General features: G+C 28.8%; 6 protein-coding genes across 7 annotated transcripts; 3 read left to right on the plus strand and 3 right to left on the minus strand.

Moving 5' to 3' along the window:
* Window positions 1-1,754: 1,754 nt before the first annotated feature.
* On the minus strand, window positions 1,755-5,396 carry LOC138944909 (potassium/sodium hyperpolarization-activated cyclic nucleotide-gated channel 1-like). Its single transcript, XM_070315979.1, has 9 exons — window positions 5,148-5,396; window positions 4,286-4,614; window positions 3,987-4,211; window positions 3,688-3,874; window positions 3,462-3,596; window positions 3,168-3,363; window positions 2,893-3,084; window positions 2,090-2,211; window positions 1,755-1,997 (listed from the first exon to the last, which is right to left on the minus strand). Exons 2-9 carry the CDS (start codon window positions 4,558-4,560, stop codon window positions 1,755-1,757), a joined length of 1,575 nt encoding a protein of 524 aa, XP_070172080.1. The 5' UTR covers window positions 4,561-4,614; window positions 5,148-5,396.
* On the plus strand, window positions 4,403-7,917 carry LOC138944910 (ciliogenesis-associated TTC17-interacting protein). Its single transcript, XM_070315980.1, has 6 exons — window positions 4,403-4,463; window positions 5,150-5,393; window positions 6,015-6,282; window positions 6,625-6,912; window positions 7,264-7,354; window positions 7,454-7,917. The coding sequence occupies exons 2-6, from the start codon at window positions 5,164-5,166 to the stop codon at window positions 7,522-7,524; spliced, it is 948 nt and encodes a 315-aa protein (XP_070172081.1). The 5' UTR covers window positions 4,403-4,463; window positions 5,150-5,163; the 3' UTR covers window positions 7,525-7,917.
* Window positions 7,918-7,935: 18 nt separating this feature from the next.
* Window positions 7,936-13,119, minus strand: Lt (vacuolar protein sorting-associated protein light). The gene is made up of 13 exons (XM_070316607.1): window positions 12,767-13,119; window positions 12,316-12,456; window positions 11,851-12,133; window positions 11,572-11,770; window positions 11,186-11,340; window positions 10,808-11,048; window positions 10,214-10,478; window positions 9,607-10,098; window positions 9,078-9,414; window positions 8,696-8,932; window positions 8,394-8,438; window positions 8,233-8,306; window positions 7,936-8,147 (listed from the first exon to the last, which is right to left on the minus strand). Exons 1-13 carry the CDS (start codon window positions 12,785-12,787, stop codon window positions 8,097-8,099), a joined length of 2,541 nt encoding a protein of 846 aa, XP_070172708.1. The 5' UTR covers window positions 12,788-13,119; the 3' UTR covers window positions 7,936-8,096.
* Window positions 13,120-13,360: 241 nt separating this feature from the next.
* LOC138945246 (thioredoxin, mitochondrial) lies at window positions 13,361-15,394 on the plus strand. The gene is made up of 4 exons (XM_070316626.1): window positions 13,361-13,471; window positions 14,090-14,282; window positions 14,511-14,634; window positions 14,849-15,394. The coding sequence occupies exons 2-4, from the start codon at window positions 14,110-14,112 to the stop codon at window positions 14,960-14,962; spliced, it is 411 nt and encodes a 136-aa protein (XP_070172727.1). The 5' UTR covers window positions 13,361-13,471; window positions 14,090-14,109; the 3' UTR covers window positions 14,963-15,394.
* LOC138945243 (cholesin) lies at window positions 14,809-17,330 on the minus strand. 2 transcript variants are annotated; one of them, XM_070316620.1, is made up of 6 exons: window positions 17,144-17,330; window positions 16,947-17,070; window positions 16,559-16,703; window positions 15,970-16,150; window positions 15,525-15,821; window positions 14,809-15,167 (listed from the first exon to the last, which is right to left on the minus strand). In XM_070316620.1, the coding sequence occupies exons 2-5, from the start codon at window positions 17,002-17,004 to the stop codon at window positions 15,531-15,533; spliced, it is 675 nt and encodes a 224-aa protein (XP_070172721.1). In that variant the 5' UTR covers window positions 17,005-17,070; window positions 17,144-17,330; the 3' UTR covers window positions 14,809-15,167; window positions 15,525-15,530. The 2 variants fall into 2 exon arrangements, with proteins under 2 accessions (XP_070172721.1, XP_070172719.1); XM_070316618.1 differs by having other exon boundaries at window positions 16,947-17,330.
* Pig-q (phosphatidylinositol glycan anchor biosynthesis class Q) lies at window positions 16,815-19,608 on the plus strand. Its single transcript, XM_070316617.1, has 5 exons — window positions 16,815-18,260; window positions 18,406-18,686; window positions 18,779-18,971; window positions 19,051-19,165; window positions 19,287-19,608. The coding sequence occupies exons 1-5, from the start codon at window positions 17,475-17,477 to the stop codon at window positions 19,466-19,468; spliced, it is 1,557 nt and encodes a 518-aa protein (XP_070172718.1). The 5' UTR covers window positions 16,815-17,474; the 3' UTR covers window positions 19,469-19,608.
* The last annotated feature ends 796 nt before the right edge of the window (window positions 19,609-20,404 follow it).

Genomic DNA, 20,404 nt, shown 5'->3' on the forward strand with positions numbered 1-20,404 from the left:
CAGTGATTCTCTAATTTATCTTCGAAGAAGAAGAACTAAATTGTGTCCATTTCTCTAAGTACAATTTATTTTTAAAATCCAACATTTTTTAACACTAATATCAAGCTATAAATATGTACAACGAGTTCACGAACTCTCTGCCAATAATTAGTACAACTGTCTTAACTCCATTTATTTACCTGCAGATTGTAAAAAAACCTTGAAAGTATATACTATATGCATCCAACATGTTTATATAGACATTTAAAAGAATTGCCTTGAGTTCCAACAATAACGCTTAACGTGATTCCCATGCGAATTTTCTTGCGCATATAATACATATTGATGTACACACAATCGTTGTTATAATGGAAGCTATATCGTAGATATTTTTGAGAGTTACATCAACGGGATGCAATGTTGCTGCAGTGTCGAACAACAGGCTATTACGCAATGATACTATGTGCCTTCTTCCCTCCTCACCATGGTCTGCTTCCCGCGACCGACATGAATCAGACATACACGTAATGCATCGTATGTTGACACGACGCCTTTTCTGCATTATGCTTCACCGTCGTATCAAGATCGAGGAAACATGCATAGGAATTAATGTCGAAATAGAGATTTAAATGAATAGATTTTTCCATATTTTGATATATCTGTAAGATAGAAAAGATATATCTGTAAAATAAAATACTCAAATGTTTATCTAGAATTTTGAAATCAAAAATAATGTAAAATAATGTAAAAACAATGGATTCAATATGACGACTATAATAAATGCTGCGCAATTTTGATAGAGTTTAATATTTGGGAATTTTTATTAGCACTTTGCATTTGAATTCGAAATTTAAATTTTACAAATAAGCAAAACATTTTCTCATAATATTATCTACAACAAAAGTCAAAATGATCAAAAATGGATAAAATTCAATATTTAAATTTTTCAGTGATATTAAAAAGGAAACTATTTTTATGAAAAAAAAGGAATCAATTAAATTAAATGTATTTGATTTATAAAATTGGATTAATTTTGATATTTTCACGCTTCCTATATTATTATTCTGCATATTAAAAATATTATACAGAGATATTTAAAAAGATATTAAGTTCTGTTGTTATTCCAGAGGTCTATTTTTGCTGCAACGACGCAATTCTCTCTATGATGATGCCCTGACATAACAAATATCCATTAAACACGATAAAAGTCAGCATTCGCCTTATTCCGAACCCATTTAATCCCGATCAATCGCAATTTCCGACTCTGGTCGGTTTTTATCCTATGTACATATCTCTCTATATACATATATATACATACTATCTTTCTCGTTGTCGTTGCTGTTCCTAATTTACTGGAGCTATTAGATGTTGCTCTTCGAATGGCAATGCTATTTCGAGCGACCTCGGGCACATGTCGATTTTACTAGGCCAGTGGGAAACGAAAGCGGAGCCTTTTTCCTGTATACCACAATTTACCCTCGTTAAATCAGACTTATTCTATCGCTGTTAGCGATTCTGGTCCATTCTAAACATAAAAAACCGTCAAACATATCTTCTTATTTAAATCTTTATAAAATAACAATTTTTAAAAAAATTTAAAACGATAGCGTAAATTAATAAGTATCGCGAAATTACAGTGCATGGCACTCAATTTAACAATTTTTTTTTTTTTCAAGAAAATTTTTCCCTACTTTTTTCTATACAACTAATAAGTAAAATGAACTTAATTTACAGAATCTCAATTGCGTAGAATGAATAACTGCTTTTGATTTCTTTCATTTTCGTTCACTCTGATTGGTATCGTCATCCAGTTTCTTAATTTTTTGCAAACGTTCTCGCGCGGTATGTTCCAAGCTGTTATAAAATTCCGAGTTTTTGGCGAAAAGACGCTTGAAATCGCGACGATGCAAGCGAAATAGCTCGCACACTTCCAGAGCGATGACCGATTCCGCTCTACGCCGATCCAAATAGACCATACCAGCTTCGCCAAAATAATCACCATCATATAAATGGCATATCTTGAAAACATATCTCATTAGTTAATTGTAATTTCGGACAAAACCAATTTTTTTTCTTTCTTTTTTTTATATAAACGTTTCCAATCTCTTACTTCTCTCCCTGAGAATGTGATCAGTACAACGGTTCCGCTGACTATAAAATACATACAATCACTGTCAGTGCCAGCTTTATAAATTATATCTTCTGCAAGATATATCACCAGTTTCATCAAATCTACGGCAAACCGATTCATAAAATTTTTAGTTTTCAAAACAAGCAATATATCAATGATAAATAATAAAAAGTGAATATTATCTAATGCAATATGATAATAATATATGGCTATATATCAATTATTATTTAAAATTATTTTTAATTATTATTATTTATATAATAATACAGATTTATTATTATGAATTATATATTCTTTTCAATATAAGAAAAAGAGAATAATTACTTATTAAATCGCTAAGAACATTGCGGGATAAATTATGGAAAATCGCGGTATCTAGTAAACCATGGCTGCTATGAAATAAAATTTCTTGATTTAAATGATCTAGAGTAAACAAAAGAAAAAATATACACAATATTAAAAATATTGAAGAAAATATAAATTTTTTACATAGATCGCATGCTTCCATCGCAGACATGAAAATAATGTTAATAAAAAGGGAGAAGAAAAGAGTCAGAGATGTGTGTGCTTTTCTTGTTGTTCGATTCATTATTTGTTGAATAAAGAAAACATTTAAAAAACTCTATTGTCTTTTCTTATCATTGTCTTCATGTCATCAATAGGAGCGCGCAGTTCGTTTCTATAACAAAAAAAAAAAATCTATAGAAAATACTTTTATAATATTCCAATTTTAAGTACATATGCTAACCAGTCAAATTTTCTTTTTCTTTATTTTAACTTACTCGAAAGAGTGTCAAATATAATATTCTCCTTAAAGAAATTCCCTTGATAACGATACTCATAATAGAAGATAAGCTTATCTTGCAAATATAATGGGAGCTTTTTTTGACGAATATATTCTTTCACTTGATGCATAATCCGTTGATATTTAAGTTCTGGCTCTGCTAACGATTCCAAAAGTTGCAGGATTGTTACTGTGATCATGAGAGCATATTGTAAGAAAATTATTATATCATTATATTATAGATTATTCAAAAGTTATTAAACAATTTAATACCAATCAGGTAAATTGTGTAACCTTTCCCCAGCAACAAAAGTGTACATCGTATTACTTTATCACAAATTCCAAAACCATCGAATTCCAGGAAACTGGAGCCAATTAAATTACTTACTCCGATATGCACGAATATTAAATACACTTTCCAATTTGGTTTGTTATAAAATTCTCTGACGATATAATATGCATCGGAATCCTAAAATTATTATATTATAATAACAAGAGATATTTTAATATGAAATAATTTATAAACTGTTTATCGAAAAAACGATTGCAGAAGATACTTGAACATACTTTCATAGGTGTCCCTTGTATATGCATAACGATGTAAGGAAAGACATAACTTATACAGCTACTCCAGTGAAAAATTAATAATGTTAATATAATGAGCCATATTGTTGTCTCTTGAGTTTGAGAAATACCAAATTTCTAAAAATTTAAAAATTATTAAAATTTATTTTCTTTATAAAGTTCAAATCTACGGGATTATTTTTATATACGTTATAGAATTACGAATTACTGCATTAATCTGTTGAACATTGCGTCGTACTGTAGGTATGCGAATTATTTTCAAAATAGGTAGAAATTCAACGATAAGCAACGTAGAATTTGAATCCGAACCGGGTGGTAAAATGCGTATTGGATAGAACCACATATATGGAAGCGTGCTGATAAAATCAATGAAGAAATATCCTTTCACATAATGCCTATATAAATATGTACAGTTTTCATTTTATACTGAAATATCTTTGAAGAAGGCGCAATCGATGGAAATTGATAAAATTAATTTATACGTTATTACATATGGCAGAATCACACCGTGCGATTGAAGCAGTATCGAGAATAATCTCATGTCTCTCTGAGGACACAAATCCAGTAATAAAATTAAGAAATATATCGATGATGCATATGGCGTAACTAGGATACACGATATTCCAATATTCGGGACCGCTATTCTTTCCAATTCTGTGGAAGCATATAATATGTGGAGCCATCGCGAAAATATATAGAAAAGTGATAGTCATTATCGTATCCCAGTAGAACCTGTGACAACATTTCATTCACTACACCTGTATTAAAACAAAATGAAAAGAAGCTGTTTCTCTTAATTCTTATACCTTAACATGCTACAAGGATGGATCATCCATTGATTAGATGATCTCGAGTGTCTTCTCTTTTCGAAGGCAACAGCTGCCTGGCTGCGAAAGATTAATCGTGTCAAAGGATGTTGAGTGGAGACAAGAACGAGCTTTTGAAGATTCCGCTTCCAACGATTATAGAATTTCGCATTCGGAGGTAATTTAGGCAAATTACTGCCGGACGTTCTCGGCAAGTCACACAAGTGCGTGCGTAAACTTGCTCGTTTTTTCGAAATGTTCGAGTCTATCGCCATTCTGACACATGCCAACTGATGTCAACGATTGTGTGACGCAAAATAATGCGATTGCTTTGAGACAAATTCAAGTTTCAGATCAATATTACCATAGGAACACATGTGTAGCGAATGCTTTTAAAGCTAATTAAAAATTTGTTACATTTTAGAAGAAAAAGATACTCTTTTTTATGTAAGATCGCTAACATGGAAGAAAAGCTGTCTGATAAGTCCATTGATCTTCGCAAATGCATTTCTAGTTTCTGTATTGGTAAATTTAACGATTACTGTTACATGTGTGTAGTAAAAATTACTTTTTTAATTATTATAAATTATTATTTGTAATATCTAGATATTTTTTATTTTTTCGAAATTATTATTATTGTTTCTTATCTGGTATTACACAAATTTCGCAGAATAAAGTTTAATTTTTTTTTATAAACGTTATAATATTGTGTTAAATTACAATACAGAAAATTTTGCAAATACATGGATATGATTAATAATATGTCATGTACGCGTAAAGGGAAATATTCAAAATATTAAAATAGGTAGAAAAACTCTAAACGAGGAATATATTATTTATGCTCTTCTTGTTTTATACTCACAGATGATTCGAATCGGATGATTCTATGCTTCAAAGAAGCACTGATCATCGTTCTAAAGGATGATTCTATGAATGACATTAAGCAAGTAGGTAGTTATTGTATTCAAGTAGAACCCATTGGCTCTCAAGATCGCGAATTTCTTGTGCATACGCATTCCTTGATAACTATCGATGGTTATTTAAATGAAACAAGACTCATCAGCTCGATGATGGACAATCTACAATGCCTGGAAGAAAAATATACCGAGTATAATTCATGATTACAGCGATTCATATACTAAAATACGAAAGATAGTCCATAAATAATGGCAATGCTCATATTATTTCGATGGATGTTATTTTGAGCAATATATAATAGTTAACTCGACTATTGATTTATAAGTTTAAATTCTTATCAGTTTATTATTTGCATTCAAAAAGGCATATACACCTAAGAATCTCTCTTGATAAAAGGTGTTTTTTTTTTTTTTTTTTTTTTTTTTTTTTTAATTATTGGATTTATACTATACAGTTATACAAATTATAAATTTTGTAGACTTTAAATATACAAAAAGCTTAAAATATATTGATAAATCTGATCTTTGTCGTAGCTAATTTTTAAAGTAATGCTTCTTAACAAAATAACAAACATTTAAATTCAAGATAATTCTTTTTATAGAAAACTGTTTACTTTTGGCGATTATAATAAAATTAAGAAAAAAATTTATGATACCGTTATTTATGGATTCAGTTTCGTAAATTCAATATAAGATTGTAATAGAATTTTGTCGCAAAAGCATATATTTAACATATATAATATAGTTATATATATATATATATGCATAAAATTTATATATAAGCATATATAAATTTTTTTTTTCTTTGTTAGGTTTATTTACAAGACAAATGGTCTGTATGAAAAATCATTGTTCTTAGGTCTTGAGGAGGACACATATCACGTCGAGATTGCGCACACTTGTCCTTGTTGCTTATCGACATTAACAGAGAACAAAGACTTGAAACTCTGCCAACACAAAAGTTTAATCAACGAAGGTGCAAACGTATTACTAATGCGATATCTCGCTATAACAAATTTCCAAGGCATTTTAAGTTTTCAAAATATTACGATAAGCGGGAGCATAACTACCTGCGATTATGTAAGATAATAATTATATAATATATTTTTAACAAATGTTTTTTAAATATATATATATAATTTTTAGAAAATTCATGCTTACATATAGAAAAACTTGATATGAATCTAAAATTAAGAATTAGTGACTACAACAAAGCTTATTTTATATGTATAATTGTTTACAATATAATATACTTAGAGTTTACATTTTTTTATTGAGCAAAGAGATTCAACTCCAGATTAGTTAAGAGATTCGATAAAAGAAAATATTTCCTAATAGTTCCAAGGTACATAGTATAATGTTAAATAGGAAAAAAGTAAGGATAAAAAATTACCGAAATGATATATAATGTTATTGATACAGATCTGTATCGCATTACAAAATATGAAACTGCATGGTAATCATCAAAAAATATACACTATTGAACGAAGAATCTATAAAAAAGATAGCCTTATACAACGAAGCAAAATTTATTTGACATCACAAGGAAGAATACTTGTGTACGATTGGTTAGATACACCTTATGTAGCACAAGAAAATCCGTTAATGCAGGATGATACAAATAAAGATATAAACGTACAAATTTTATTCAACTCAAAAGAGTGGTGGATGCAAAATATCGAGATGCTCTCTAAATATTTGGATATGAAAGTAATTTTTATTTGTTTTATTTTCTAAAAGTTAATCCTTTATATTATAATAATAAATAGAATTATATTAATATGTATTCTCCTTGATTATTTAAGTATATATATATATATATATATATATATATATATATATATATATATATATATATATATATGTACAATTGGATATTCAATTGCACAATTAGATACTGCTTCTAAATGTAAAGATTATATAGCCAGAACTTGTGCAAAAATCAAATATCTGAATTACGATACTTGAACTCTTTCTTTTATTTTATTTTATTGGTATATATAAAATATTTGCAAATAAATATATGTATTAATTTTTCTTTTTTTCCCTCTCTCTTTACAGTCATATAATGTAGCTCAATATACAGAGTATCTGAAGGATCATCCTGAGATAAAACAGCTAATTGCGGATTACATTCAGATTCTTCTCATTGGTAATAAACTCACTCATTGAATAAATTTTGTGCATAATTTACTCTCTTTTACAGATTATATTACACTTACTTAATTGTCTACTGTCAATTTTTGATTAGTAAAACCTGTCGATGTCATAGATTTCACGATTCAACATTTCAAAGCATTTGCCAGAGACATAAGAATTTAAGATATTGTTGATGAATTAACAAAATAATTTGATACAAATCTGCATCTATCAAGAGACCAATCTGAAATTGTCTGTAACCATTGTGGAATCTATAATGAATCTGTAAAGTGCAAAATTCACAATTGGAAAAATTATTATCTAAATAAAAGAAAATCCCTAAGAAACATTAAAGAAGTCTGCCCCAATTGATCAATCAAATACTTTCAGCACTTATATCATCAAGGTGAACACATAGCCTGAGTAAGATAAATAATAAATAAATAATAAATAATAACAATAATAATAAAAAGAATATTTTCTTCAAAATTTATAAAAGTTGGTTGCATAAATCGAAAAAAAAAAAAAAAAAAAAAAAGATTTTTATTTTAGATTTTCATTCACACAAGACTATTATTTCTCAATTAAAACCTATCTCTTTTATAAGTAACTTCAACTTATTTATTATATAAAAATTTGTTTATACATTAGCGTGTGCAAAACATAATCTTAGTCACTCAATGAAATATGACACTATAATCCACTTTGAACTTTGGATATTGCACATGTCATATAATTAGATGCAATTACTTTTATCATTTTCTGCCAAGCATCATCTCCTGCGAGTTACATATCACACAATTTTCCTATAAAATGAAAAGCATTATGATGATGCATCAATAATAAAATAATATAAATTAATATATAATATAAAGGAAACATTATACATACAACAAATTCAAAGTTGGGTAGACAATCCTCATGAAAAGAATGCTTACAATAAAATACAATTATATTCCGCAGCTCTAAAGGAAAATATTTAAAAAATGCATTATATATATAATTGTATAATTTATAATATAACTAGTGTTACAAAACATACTTATAATTACCTCTTACAATTATCTTCCTATGGCAAGCTCCGCACATTTGATCATCTAAAAAAAGAAAAAGAGAACCAATGACAATTTTGTTTTATGTTTATATAATAAATAGTTTATCAATCTATCAAATTATCAAATTATCAAATTATCTATTAATAGCATTTGCATTTTCAACAAAATGCAATCTATTAAAATGTTTAAGATGTTTAATCACATGCACAATTCTTTACTCAAATCAATTTTAGGATTTCTAGACAGGTATATAATTTTTATTCTTTGAGATCAATAATTTTATGAAGTATATTTATTACCATCGACGAATATGCCTTTCTGTTGACAACGAACAAATCGTTCGTGGAGATTGAAATAATCATTAGACAATATTTTTTTGCAACCTTCTTGCACAGACACTTGCAGATTATAATCACACATCATTTTGACCAACGCTTTTTTCAACCCCGGAATTTCCAAAGTAGTTTCTATCCTTTGTACCATAAGTCGGGGGTCAACGTAGGTGCCAATCTTTTGAAGAAGAAACGTAATTGCCGCTAAAACCCATGAAATTATTTTTAATGATGGAAATAGGATTTGCAAATCTAAAATTTGATCTATCTGATTCTTTTTTGGAATTCTCGCGCGCGCGCGCGTACATACACGACATATGCTTTTTAAAAACAACAATATGATTCGTACTAGGTTTATCAAGCGAATAATTAACTAGATCGTTCCATAGTTCCTCGTCATCCTGTTCTTGACAAAACGCAATCGCACTCTCCATATCGTCGAGTTCTCTCGTCATAAGCGCCAAAGCTTCGGAAGTGTTTCCTATCCTACCCAGTAAGTATACCATTTCCGGATAAAACTGACGCTGGCTACAAATATCCAGAGCTTGTTGTATTGGATAATTATCAGAGCGACGGAGAAGCGGCAATAACTTGTCTCTCGAATAATCAGCGTATAATCGCACTAGTAAGCCATGGTACTTTCCCTTGGAGTCTTTAGTATCTCTCTTGTCTAAAGCATCTAGATACTAAGAATAAAAAAATTATATAATTAAATACTTAAAAACCAAAAAAAATCTATATTCATTTTAATAAAATTCCAAACAAATAAAAGAATTAAAAAGACCGTGGTTATAATACATAGTTAGATTATAATGTGTTAATAATGTTTCTTGAAATTAGATATTTCTTATATGAAAGAAGTATCATTATGCTATTACCAAATATAAATAACGATGATTATGCTGCAATTTTTGTACAATGACATCAGACGCTACCCTGTCTTTTTCCAGAAAAAATTGTATGGCACGCTCCGTGTCCAGATCCATCAGACCTTCGATCATATCATATACAGAATTATACAGCTGATACTTTTGAATCAGCTGAAAGACGTCTTTGTGACGCAGCTTCAAATACATGGCAAGAGCTTTATCATATTTGCCATCATGAATGTATAAAATAGCTAATGCTTCCAATAATACATTCTGTCGTTGATTGTGGACTAGTAAGTGTTCCAATACGCCATTAACTACCGCCGCCACTGTGTATAAGCTTGGAGACCATTCTTTGACTAACTGCAAGAAACCATCGGGATCCATTTTTAGATACTCATACAGTACCATCTCATACACTAGTGGATCAAGGGTGACATCACCTCGAGGTAAATAGGACGAAATAGAACGTAACTGATGCATTCTGGCGAATTTGTAAACCTGTCTCAGAGAAATTTAAATCATACTACAGCGAAAAATTTTACAAATACAATTGCAAATTATTTGTAATATAGATAACTATAACCATTGTATGTATATGTGACACTAAACAAACCTCCTCCTCCCACAATTTTTTATTTCGCCCTAAAATCTTGAGACAAAGTTTTCCAGCCTCGTCGTATTTTTCGTATGCTAATAAGTGATCCAAATAAATTCGTCCCACGTCTAATACAGTGTGCCTCTTGCAATCTTTGCCATTATTTGTTGTTACTGCTTCCAAAGCTTGCTCAAATTTCCCGTGACTCAACAACCACTCGATTCTGTCATCTGTATCGTATAAACTGGCTACCACAATATCCTTTGGACTTACAATAAAAAACCTATAAAAAATTTTCGTGAGAAACACAGGTAGCGTTAAGATAAGAAAACGTAATAAATTATTCAATATTTCAAAATTCTTAAAAATGAAACAATATTTCTGTATTTAAAGCTATTTTGCTTTCTCATTTTAAATATCATTAATATCATTAAAAATTTATAATTCACTTAATTTTATATTAATATTTTATTTTAAATATATCATTATCTGTAACAATTGAAAAAATCGTTCCACAAATTGAACAACAAAACTTGTAATTAAAAATAAATCCTAGTGGTATTGGTATACCATATATATTGTATATGTTAAATTTATTTTATTATCTCTTACCTGTTTTCCTCCTTCAAACAATCCAAATGGTAATCATTACAGCTGTACTCTTTGTAGCCACGCAGAGTAAGTGAATTTGCACATAGCACTGAAAAATCTTGGTATTTTGGTTCAACCACGTGCAGAGTTGGACGTTGATTTTTTCCATCTTCGTCTAGCTCTTTGAGGCACCCCAATAATACCAATTGATTTTTTAATGGTGCTATACCCGATATATAAAAATCTACTTGAAACGTTGATACTGAAAAAAATGAAATTTATTAAATGAATAATTATTACACTACATTCAGAATCCTTTATGATTCAAATTGAATCATATATTGATTCTTTAACATTTGTATATTGAATATAGAAGAACAAGGTTTTTTTATTGATTACCTGGATCTACCACAAACTCGGGCAAATCTCGATTCACCATCTCCTGCATAGTACGTTTCCTAATATGACAAATGCGTACAATGTCCACCCATCCAATCAACAATGTCTTGCTGTCTGACCACTGTAGATTGCATCTATAGTGTTCTGGCAATGTACTATATGAGATAACATACAGACATAAGAAACATATGTAACATGTAACACAAAGATAATTCTAAGTAAATTCAAAAATTTAAATAATTTATAATCGATTCTTTTAAAGAAGATACATGATAAATCGTTTCCATAAAGTTTTCTTTTATTCACAATTTTTTTAGCATTAAAACTTTTTTGAAATTTTACAATATGCAAAATGTTATAACTACTAATTTTTAATCAATACTTACTCTGGGGTACGGGACCATTTGATGAGTCCCAATGAACATCTAGCATCAAGATCATAGACTCTCACACCAGTATCAGAGGCCCATGCCACAAAGCGGCCAGACCATGCTACAGATTTGACTCCACCTTCCGCTTCACAGAGTACTGTTGGCTTCATCCTGGCCAAAAAAGTCTTCTCATAGAGCACCAATTTATCATCGCCTACAAATTGTAAACATATTTATTATGTATAATAACAAACATTATCATTTAAACAATTAATTCTATTTAATTCTAAACACCTGTAATAAATCTTCTGCCACTGCCACTTTTATAATAATTTGGATCAATTGCTATGCTCTTAACTAGTCTGCCCATGCTCATATTGTGATTGTCCTCTGTACTATATAATCCATAAATGAAAACTTTTCCATCATCGCTGCAAGAAGCGATGAAGTCTCCATTATGATCTATGGAGATCTGATTAACTGCTACAGTATGTGCCTGTAGTGTTTTGGATTTTACATTATTACCCTGATGATCTAAAAGATGGATCATTCCCCAATGTGATCCCAGACAGAGAAACTAAGAAGAGAAAAAGATAAGATTAATAAATACAGAAAAGAACTTCTTATATTTTTTTTATATTTCTATCTTTCATTTATTTAAATCTCTCAAAATTGACAAAATTAAATACTTCATTATTTAAATATTTTAAATACTTTAAAATTAAAATTAAAATTATATATATTCTTATAAACTCTCACCTTTGGATGCACAGCAATACAACTAGCAGCATCATTCTGCAGAATATGTTCCAAATCATTGCGTATCCGTACATACTTCAATCTGGGTTCTATTTCATCCATTTCTGAAGAATCTGAATCTTCCTGATTATTCTGCTCCTCCTATAAATTAGCTTTTCATAACTATCAATCACATTCTATATGTATGCATTTATTTATCAGTACTTTTTACATTAGAAAACAAAATTAGATACATAACTTTAATATCTATAAAATATAAACAATTAATTCTAATTAAAAATGAAAAAATTTTAAGAAATTTAAAAATTTAAATAATTAAGAGATAATAAAAAACATATGAAGAAAAAAATGCAAGAAAAATGATGCTTAATAATTGTACAATAAAATCTGTATTGAGAACATTGTATGGTAATAAAGAAAAGAAGATTAATAAATCGTGACAATACTTCACTTTGCTAGATGTGGATTCCATCGTTGTTTCTGAATTTTTGTCGATGTAATATTATTACAATATACAATACAAGTCAAATAGAACTGTCAAAATTGTTTCAAAGTTTAACAAGAGAGAGATAGAGGTAAGAGATAAGAGGCGAGGGTGAGTCTCACAATAATAGAACTTAAGTTAGATTAAATAAGTTCCATACCACATTTCTCGTAAAGAGAGCAAAAGAAGAACGTATGCCATAAATAAACTTCATTTATAATTCATAAGTATATAAAAGTTTGTCATAAGATACTGTTATATGTACACATTTGTGCATTTACGTACTTTAATTTTCATTGCGTACGTAATTTTAGCATACATTATCTCTCTTTCTCTTTCTTTTCCCCTTCCACTCACTAATCTCCCTATTAAACGATCGTCCAATTTCTATTAAGCCTGTCTCACACTACATATCGAAGATTGAAATTTGACCAACCAGGACAAAGAAATTTTAGTTCCTTTTGTTCTGATTGGTCAACTGATATGGGCTTTACGCGAGCAGTCTATCCTTTCTATAAGTTTACGGCTGATTCCCACTACTCGTAACATGATCCATTTTAATTCGCGTTTATCCGGGAAGAAAATTAGATGGCGCTAAAAATCATTTCCACATTTCTGCGCATTTCCGAGAGGAGACAGCCGCCCTTTCTTTCACAATATATACTTAGAAAAGTGAGAAAAAGAAAATATATGTTTAGTAAATTTATACAATAATAATACAACAGGAATATTCGCAACAATTGAGATTAAAATACAATTGCGTATAATTTTTTTGAAGACTCTACATACATATATATTTCGTCACTCAAAAAAAAAGAAAAAATGCGTTATTGCATTTAATCTCAATTGTGTAAAAATATATATATAGATATATAAGATAGTGAATGTGAAATTATTACACAAGTCACAGCATAAATGCATCAAAATTTTTTAAATAATATAATATGAATAAGAAGTATTCTTCATTCTCGACAAAAAGATTATTTTTTTACACAATCTTTTAAAATAACATTATTATTATTAATTGAACTATTATAACTGATGCTATGAATTACATACTTTTTAATATATATATATATATATGCAGTCATATCACTTTTGAATATTTCGACATATCTCAAATTTAGCCGTAAAATATAATCTATTTAGACATGAGATGTAAAAATATAAATTTGTAAATATATAAATATAATATAGATATTCCAGATAAAAACAATAATCTAAAAAGAATTTAAAAATTAAATTTTGTGGTATTATGTAATTTACTTATTTTACAATAATTATCAACAGTAAACAAGGAAATCTAAAAAATGCAACGTCTAAGAATTCAAGTTGTTCGTAATGTCTTGGGTACCAAGACATATACCACTGTACCTGCACAGGAGCAAGTGGTATCTGCTATGTTTAAAGTTCAAGATCCCAAAGATTTTGATGAACGTGTTAAGAATTCCAAAGTACCTGTCATTGTGGATTTTTTTGCAACGTAAGCATTATATAATATTGTAATATTAATTATTTATTAAATTATTGCACGTTCTTAGTTGCAAAGAATTTATAAAAATATAATAATTTTTAGTTATGAACATCAACATTTATATTAAAAACAAAAATAAAACTAAAGAATAATTATTTATTAATTATGCTGCTTGCTATTCTAGTCGAATCAAGCTTCTAATATTTAATTAAATTGTAATTTGTATTGTTACTTCAGATGGTGTAATCCATGTCGTATGTTGACTCCGAGAATAGAAACAGTTGTTGCTGAAAAGCAAGGGAAGATACTATTAGCTAAGGTTGATATTGATGAGAATACAGATCTTGCTCTTGATTATCATGTAAGTGTTTTTACAATTTTTTCCTGCAAAATATACCGAAATAAGTTTTTTGAATGCGAATCATTCGTGTTTGATAATACGAATTAGTAAAATATATGAAAAACTTGTTTGATGTTTAATGATAATTCAATATAACGTCAATAAGGAATTAGGAGCCTTGAAAAAAACAATGCACACATTTGAATTGTTTATTTAATTATATACAAATTTCCAGGTTGGATCTGTACCTGTACTTATTGCGATGAAGGATGGAAAGGTCCTAGAAAGAATAGTCGGTCTTCAAGATACTGATAAACTAAGACAATTTGTTAACAAGTATGCAGAATAGTGTAGCTAAAAATTATGTAAATTACTTTTAAGATGGTAGCAGTTTGTTAACACAAACTCTTGTACAGAGAATTTCTATGTGATGAGGTTCTTGTACAGAGAATTTCTATGTGATGCGCTTCATATTTTGCAATTATATTTATAGTGAATTTTTCTTAATTGTTGAGTAAATAATATTATATAAACAGATGTATCATTCAATTCGTCTGCAAATTTACAAGATTTCAATTAGTAAAATATTATAGATTGCAATTTTTAAATATATACATTCTTTTATATAATGCATTATCAAATAAATTTAATTCAATTCTACAAATTATATCAAGTAAATTCTACAAACATATATGCACGCACAAACACATCTAAGTTATGTGTGTATGTATGACTCCAGATTAGTTAATTTTTAATGTCCAAGTTAGCCATAGAATATCATTAACAATAAAAACAAATCTTTTTTTTTTGCAAAGATCTGTCATTTTTTTCATATTTTATCCAAATTTTATATATTAATAGGCTTAAATATTGTTTTTTAACGTTCTTTTATTAATGAAATTTTTTCATACTTAAAACTATTTATCAGTTGGTAGAGTTTGCAAAAGTTGCCTCGCTCGCTTGTAAGCAATTGACTCTGTAATTTCGTTTTTGATCTCTTCTTGATCATCTTTTTTTTCCTCAGCTTTTCTTATAATGTCCATTCCCTTTCGTAATAATACTTCACGTGCCATGCCTTTGCAACCTTCAAAGTATTCAAGAACAAGTGGAAAAATTTCATCACGGATGGAGTTTTCATCCAACAAATTATCGATTAACCAAATCTGTTTAAGTTTCTCGAATTTCCATTCGCTTCTAGAATGTTTCCACTGCAAAAATGTGGATATTAAAAATTTTGTAAATAAACCGCTAAAATGCTTATGCACATTTATCTTATATCTATATAAAGTATTAAAAAATCCATCTTTAAAGAATTTTAAGAATTAAGAATTTTAACAAACGATTCTAACAACTTACCATAGATACATAATTCAATGCCTTCTGCATGGCATTTATTCTACTACTTTCCTTTTTCTGAATAGCTGCTTGTATAACTTTTTCCCTTTTCAACTGCCTTTTGGATGGCTTCTTTGGAATTTCTTCATTCTCATTGGTAGATTCTTTTTTTGGGGTGATCATATCAGCAGAGACATTGATACTAAAAAAAAATTATTTTGTTAAATTTATCAATCATTGTCGGTTACATTTTTTTGTATCACTATTTTTTTATATTAATTATTTAAAATTAATCTTTTATTGTATACAGAATATTTAAAAAATGGCTTATAATTTAATACAGTTGCTATTGAAGTATTTTGTGATAAAAATTAATTTAAAAATAGAATTCTTTCATGTATATACAAACCATCGACATATATGGGCTGTTCTTTATAGCTGAACTGGCTGGACTAGTTCAGAGCTTATCTTTCTTCCTTTAATGTAAAAAGAAAAAGAAACTCTGAACTAGTGCAGCCAGTTCAGATATAAAGAATAGACCTATTGAATGGAGTGCTGATGGCAATGGAACGGGTAATTAATACAATGATAAAATTTAGAAATTTCTTACCTAACTTGTTTCAATTGCTTTTTTTTTAATGAATCCTCAATTTCTTGCACTTTTAATTTTTCTTTTCTCCTTTTTACTTGTTTCTTTCGCATAACATTTTCCTGAAATGCTTTGTCTTTTTTGTAGTAATTATTCATATCATCATCTATGAAAAATTTATTGTGTATAATATTATTATTATATTACATATTACTGTGTTATTACTGAAACAGAGTATAACTACTCCGAGTTATAACTATTTTTTGCTTACAAAGTTTGACTATCAATTTTATAAATATTTTATATTTTGCATGATATATATAATAAAAATTGAAATAATCAATATAATATCAATTCACAAACGAAATCAATTTAAATAAATGAATAAATCAGGTCGCTAAAAACTCACCATTGATCTTCTCTTTCCTTACACTAAATTTCACTTTTATAGCATTTTCGGTGTCCATGTTATAACAAATTGATATTATTTAACTTGTGTTAATACACGTCATTAATCATATCATAATATAAACCTGTTATAAAATAAGGTGGCTAAAAATCATGGGGATCAAGCACATTAACCTAAAATATACATTATGTATGTACCATGCGTTTGTTCGTCAGTTCGTTGACTGCCGTCACCCATCACCACCAATCGCTGCAAAAGATTGTGATTAAGATTAGGTTAGGTTAGATCACATGTATGTGCTAACAGCTGATTGGAATTTGGAATCAAATATGCTTGAGAATACATTTGGTTCCTGTTGTCAGCTGATGGGAAAAGCGTGTGACTTATTGTTTATTGTTAATAATTAATTAACTAGCTACTTAATAATTAATTAGAAATATCTATATTTGTCATATCTATACGCTAAATTAAATTAAATTATTATAACTGCGTTAAAATATTCAGGTGATCGTATGTAGAGAATACAAAATGATAAACAATTTGTTAGTTTTTATTCCACAAGGACTATGTGGCAAACAATCTGGTTATGTGCTTGGCAAAGTGATATACGATACACATAGTGACTTGAAAAAATTTTATATTATTAGTTTACCTAAAGTAGGCTCTTCAGAATTAACTAAATGTACACTAGACACCATTGGATATTACTCTAATATGAACAATGTGGCCAAAGAGTTTTTGGACTATAAGCATTCAGATTGGGTACACATTACAACAAAGTGTTCCGAGAATAAGCAGGACGAATATTATCTGACAAGTATCGTTCTTAACAATAAGAAAATAGATCTATCAACAATATGTGCAACAATTATTTTGTATGATCAGCGAGCGTTACAGGAAACAGAATTGTTTGAGAGCAAAGCTGCATCAGGCGATCATTTTTATGAACTCGCAAAGCTAATACAAAGTATGAGAGATGAACTACGGATCAAATCTAAATTTGTTTGCATTTGGGAAACTTTGTTGACTTATCACATACTCTTCTACTTGTATCCTGTTTTGTGGTTGTCTAAAATAACAGAAAAATTTTTGCCAATATTAAAGTACTCTTCTCTTGGCTTGCATATCTATAGCTGGTTGGAAAATTTTAAGTGGATGCTAATTACAATTTTACATGATAAAAATTTTAAGCTGAAAACAGGAAATTATGCATTGGCAATTGTAATAGATATAGCATTGGGAATCTTTGTATTACGATTATTGCAATATTACATTGAGGATCAGCCATCGCAGCTGCTTCTAAACAATGCAGAGGTAAATTAAGATACACCTGCTAGATGCACCCTAAAAATGTATACGTGAAAAAAATAATTTATCTTATTATATAAAATTGAGTTACTTATTTTTAATTCCATTTTTACCACACAGTTTTAATAATTAGAATGTTTATTTTACACAGAAAGTTGTAGAGACTCTAAAGGATCTAATTAATTGGTTAATGGGTGTACCGGCTGGCTTGAAGCTTAATCATGCTCTAAATAACAGTATGGGCAAGTTTTTCTTGTATCACATACAACTCTGGTGGACCTTTCTGACATTTTTAAAGCCGCTTCTAGATCTTGCATTCAAAGTATTGCTTTTATTTGGAAGATTGGGCGTCACGTTTCAAATATCTATCATCGCAGATCTTCTAGCTCTCGTCAGTTTTCATACATACTGTATCTATGTTTATGCGGCAAGGTGTATATATTTTTCAAATATTTAATATGTTACAATTTAATAAAATTCATGATTTTTCACTTGAAATAATTTAAGAGCCAAATTTATTACAGGCTGTTCAATATACAGTTGAGAGGAATTACGGCTCTCTTCAGACTTTTTCTCGGAAAAAAGAAAAATCCTTTACGTGAAAGAGTGGACTCGTGTCAGTATCAAACAGATCAACTGTTTGTTGGGACATTGTCATTTACCATTCTTTTATTCCTAATGCCAACAACATGGGTATATTACACTGTATTTACACTGGTAAGATAATGTCGGTTTCGATTTTCACTTTCTTAACTCGTCATTCAAAGTAATCGCAATATTATTTATATAATTATAGCTCAGGCTCGTATTGATCGGGTTTAGCGGTTTTTTGACCAGATTGAAATTTTATCTACAAATTATGCCTGTTTATACTTTCTGTATGTGGTTATTACAATCTTACAGCACATGTAGTAAGTATCACAGTGGTACTAGTAATACCACGTGTTACATTATGTTAAGGGGATAATAATTCTTTACCATCTTATACGTTATGAATGGAATATTATAAACAATAATAATAATTCCCCATAGGCACTGTTGATATCAGATTGTATTCTCACTACACGAAAGAATTAACAATATTATCAATGAGTATGGTTGTCGCACCTTGGAGACTTACATGGAAAAGGTGCATGGCAGACACAATTATTTGCCATCCATCCATTAAATGGTGTACAATATTTAATAATATTATATGGGGTCAATTGTTATAAAATTAATTATACAAAATACATTAATTTTAAATATATATATAGATATATAACGTATATATAAGACATATCTTTAAAAGAAGTTTTTTCTAACATTTTGTACAGAAAATATATTAACATTAAAATTATTATATATAATAAAAGTAATTAGCATCTATTTTGTTGTATTTGTTATGGAAGAAAAAAGTAAATAGTTATTATATTATGAAGAACAAATAACTATATTTTATTATACAACAAGGATTACATAAAACAAGCTAAGGTAATACACTTAAATAGAAGTGTCCTATTATGATTTAGCCTTTCTTTCTGCTCATTTGTCTTTAGATTGTTTTAGTGTATCTCCCAACTCATTGTTGAGGATTAAGTCAATGTCGTTTTCCTCTCTTAAGATACAAAAATATATTAGAAAAATAGAGAAGCTGAATATTATACTATATGGTTGATACCACGGTCTTTCATCTCCATATGGGTCACGATACTCGTCTATTCTCATAGTGGCAGCCTTTGAAGTAGAATACTTAAGAGGTTGCTCGGTGCTGTCGTCGCTATCAATTTCCGACACTCTGCATTCATCTTTAGAAGATACTACGCTTTGTTTACTTCTAGTGTTAAATGCTATTTGTGGTAAGTTGTTTCTGCAATACAAGTTAATATATCAAATCCTTGTACCGAATTATTTAACGATATAAATTTCAATACTTTGTCTTAATAATATTTTATAGTTCGCTTCAATTTTTCTTTTTTTATAAAACAACAATATTGAATTTCTGTCCTGAAATTTTTTAAAAAAATCGCATAATCCTATCTAAACAAATATATACATGTATATACTCGAAATAGAATATAATAAAATTAAAACGATCTTTCACTTTTAATTACCTTTTAAGCAACGTATTTTTATCTCGTAGTAAGAGAAACAGAACATTTTTAATATTT

This window comes from Polyergus mexicanus, unplaced genomic scaffold, assembly GCF_030449975.1.
Source record: "Polyergus mexicanus isolate NDT 795.1 unplaced genomic scaffold, iyPolMexi1.0 SCAF_3, whole genome shotgun sequence".
Lineage (NCBI taxonomy): Eukaryota > Metazoa > Arthropoda > Insecta > Hymenoptera > Formicidae > Polyergus > Polyergus mexicanus.

Bases quoted from the DNA above. Each gene is read 5' to 3' on its own strand.
- LOC138944909 (XM_070315979.1), bottom strand. From the start codon at position 4,560: ATGGCGATAGACTCGAACATTTCGAAAAAACGAGCAAGTTTACGCACG. The intron at 3,597-3,687 runs GTAATTCGTAAT...TTAAATTTTTAG, and splicing joins ATGTTCAACAGATTAATGCA to AAATTTGGTATTTCTCAAAC. The intron at 2,212-2,892 runs GTAAGTTAAAAT...GGTTTGCCGTAG, and splicing joins TATATTTGACACTCTTTCGA to ATTTGATGAAACTGGTGATA.
- LOC138944910 (XM_070315980.1), top strand. From the start codon at position 5,164: ATGATTCTATGCTTCAAAGAAGCACTGATCATCGTTCTAAAGGATGAT. The intron at 6,283-6,624 runs GTAAGATAATAA...TTATTGATACAG, and splicing joins GCATAACTACCTGCGATTAT to ATCTGTATCGCATTACAAAA. The intron at 7,355-7,453 runs GTAATAAACTCA...ATTTTTGATTAG, and splicing joins CATTCAGATTCTTCTCATTG to TAAAACCTGTCGATGTCATA.
- Lt (XM_070316607.1), bottom strand. From the start codon at position 12,787: ATGGAATCCACATCTAGCAAA. The intron at 12,457-12,766 runs GTGAAGTATTGT...GCTAATTTATAG, and splicing joins TGGAATCCACATCTAGCAAA to GAGGAGCAGAATAATCAGGA. The intron at 11,049-11,185 runs GTAATCAATAAA...CATTTTTTTCAG, and splicing joins CGAGTTTGTGGTAGATCCAG to TATCAACGTTTCAAGTAGAT.
- LOC138945246 (XM_070316626.1), top strand. From the start codon at position 14,110: ATGCAACGTCTAAGAATTCAAGTTGTTCGTAATGTCTTGGGTACCAAG. The intron at 14,283-14,510 runs GTAAGCATTATA...TTGTTACTTCAG, and splicing joins ATTGTGGATTTTTTTGCAAC to ATGGTGTAATCCATGTCGTA. The intron at 14,635-14,848 runs GTAAGTGTTTTT...ACAAATTTCCAG, and splicing joins ATCTTGCTCTTGATTATCAT to GTTGGATCTGTACCTGTACT.
- LOC138945243 (XM_070316620.1), bottom strand. From the start codon at position 17,004: ATGGACACCGAAAATGCTATAAAAGTGAAATTTAGTGTAAGGAAAGAG. The intron at 16,151-16,558 runs GTAAGAAATTTC...ATTTTTTTTTAG, and splicing joins AAGCAATTGAAACAAGTTAG to TATCAATGTCTCTGCTGATA. The intron at 15,822-15,969 runs GTAAGTTGTTAG...ACATTTTTGCAG, and splicing joins CATTGAATTATGTATCTATG to TGGAAACATTCTAGAAGCGA.
- Pig-q (XM_070316617.1), top strand. From the start codon at position 17,475: ATGATAAACAATTTGTTAGTTTTTATTCCACAAGGACTATGTGGCAAA. The intron at 18,687-18,778 runs GTGTATATATTT...AATTTATTACAG, and splicing joins ATCTATGTTTATGCGGCAAG to GCTGTTCAATATACAGTTGA. The intron at 18,972-19,050 runs GTAAGATAATGT...ATATAATTATAG, and splicing joins ATTACACTGTATTTACACTG to CTCAGGCTCGTATTGATCGG.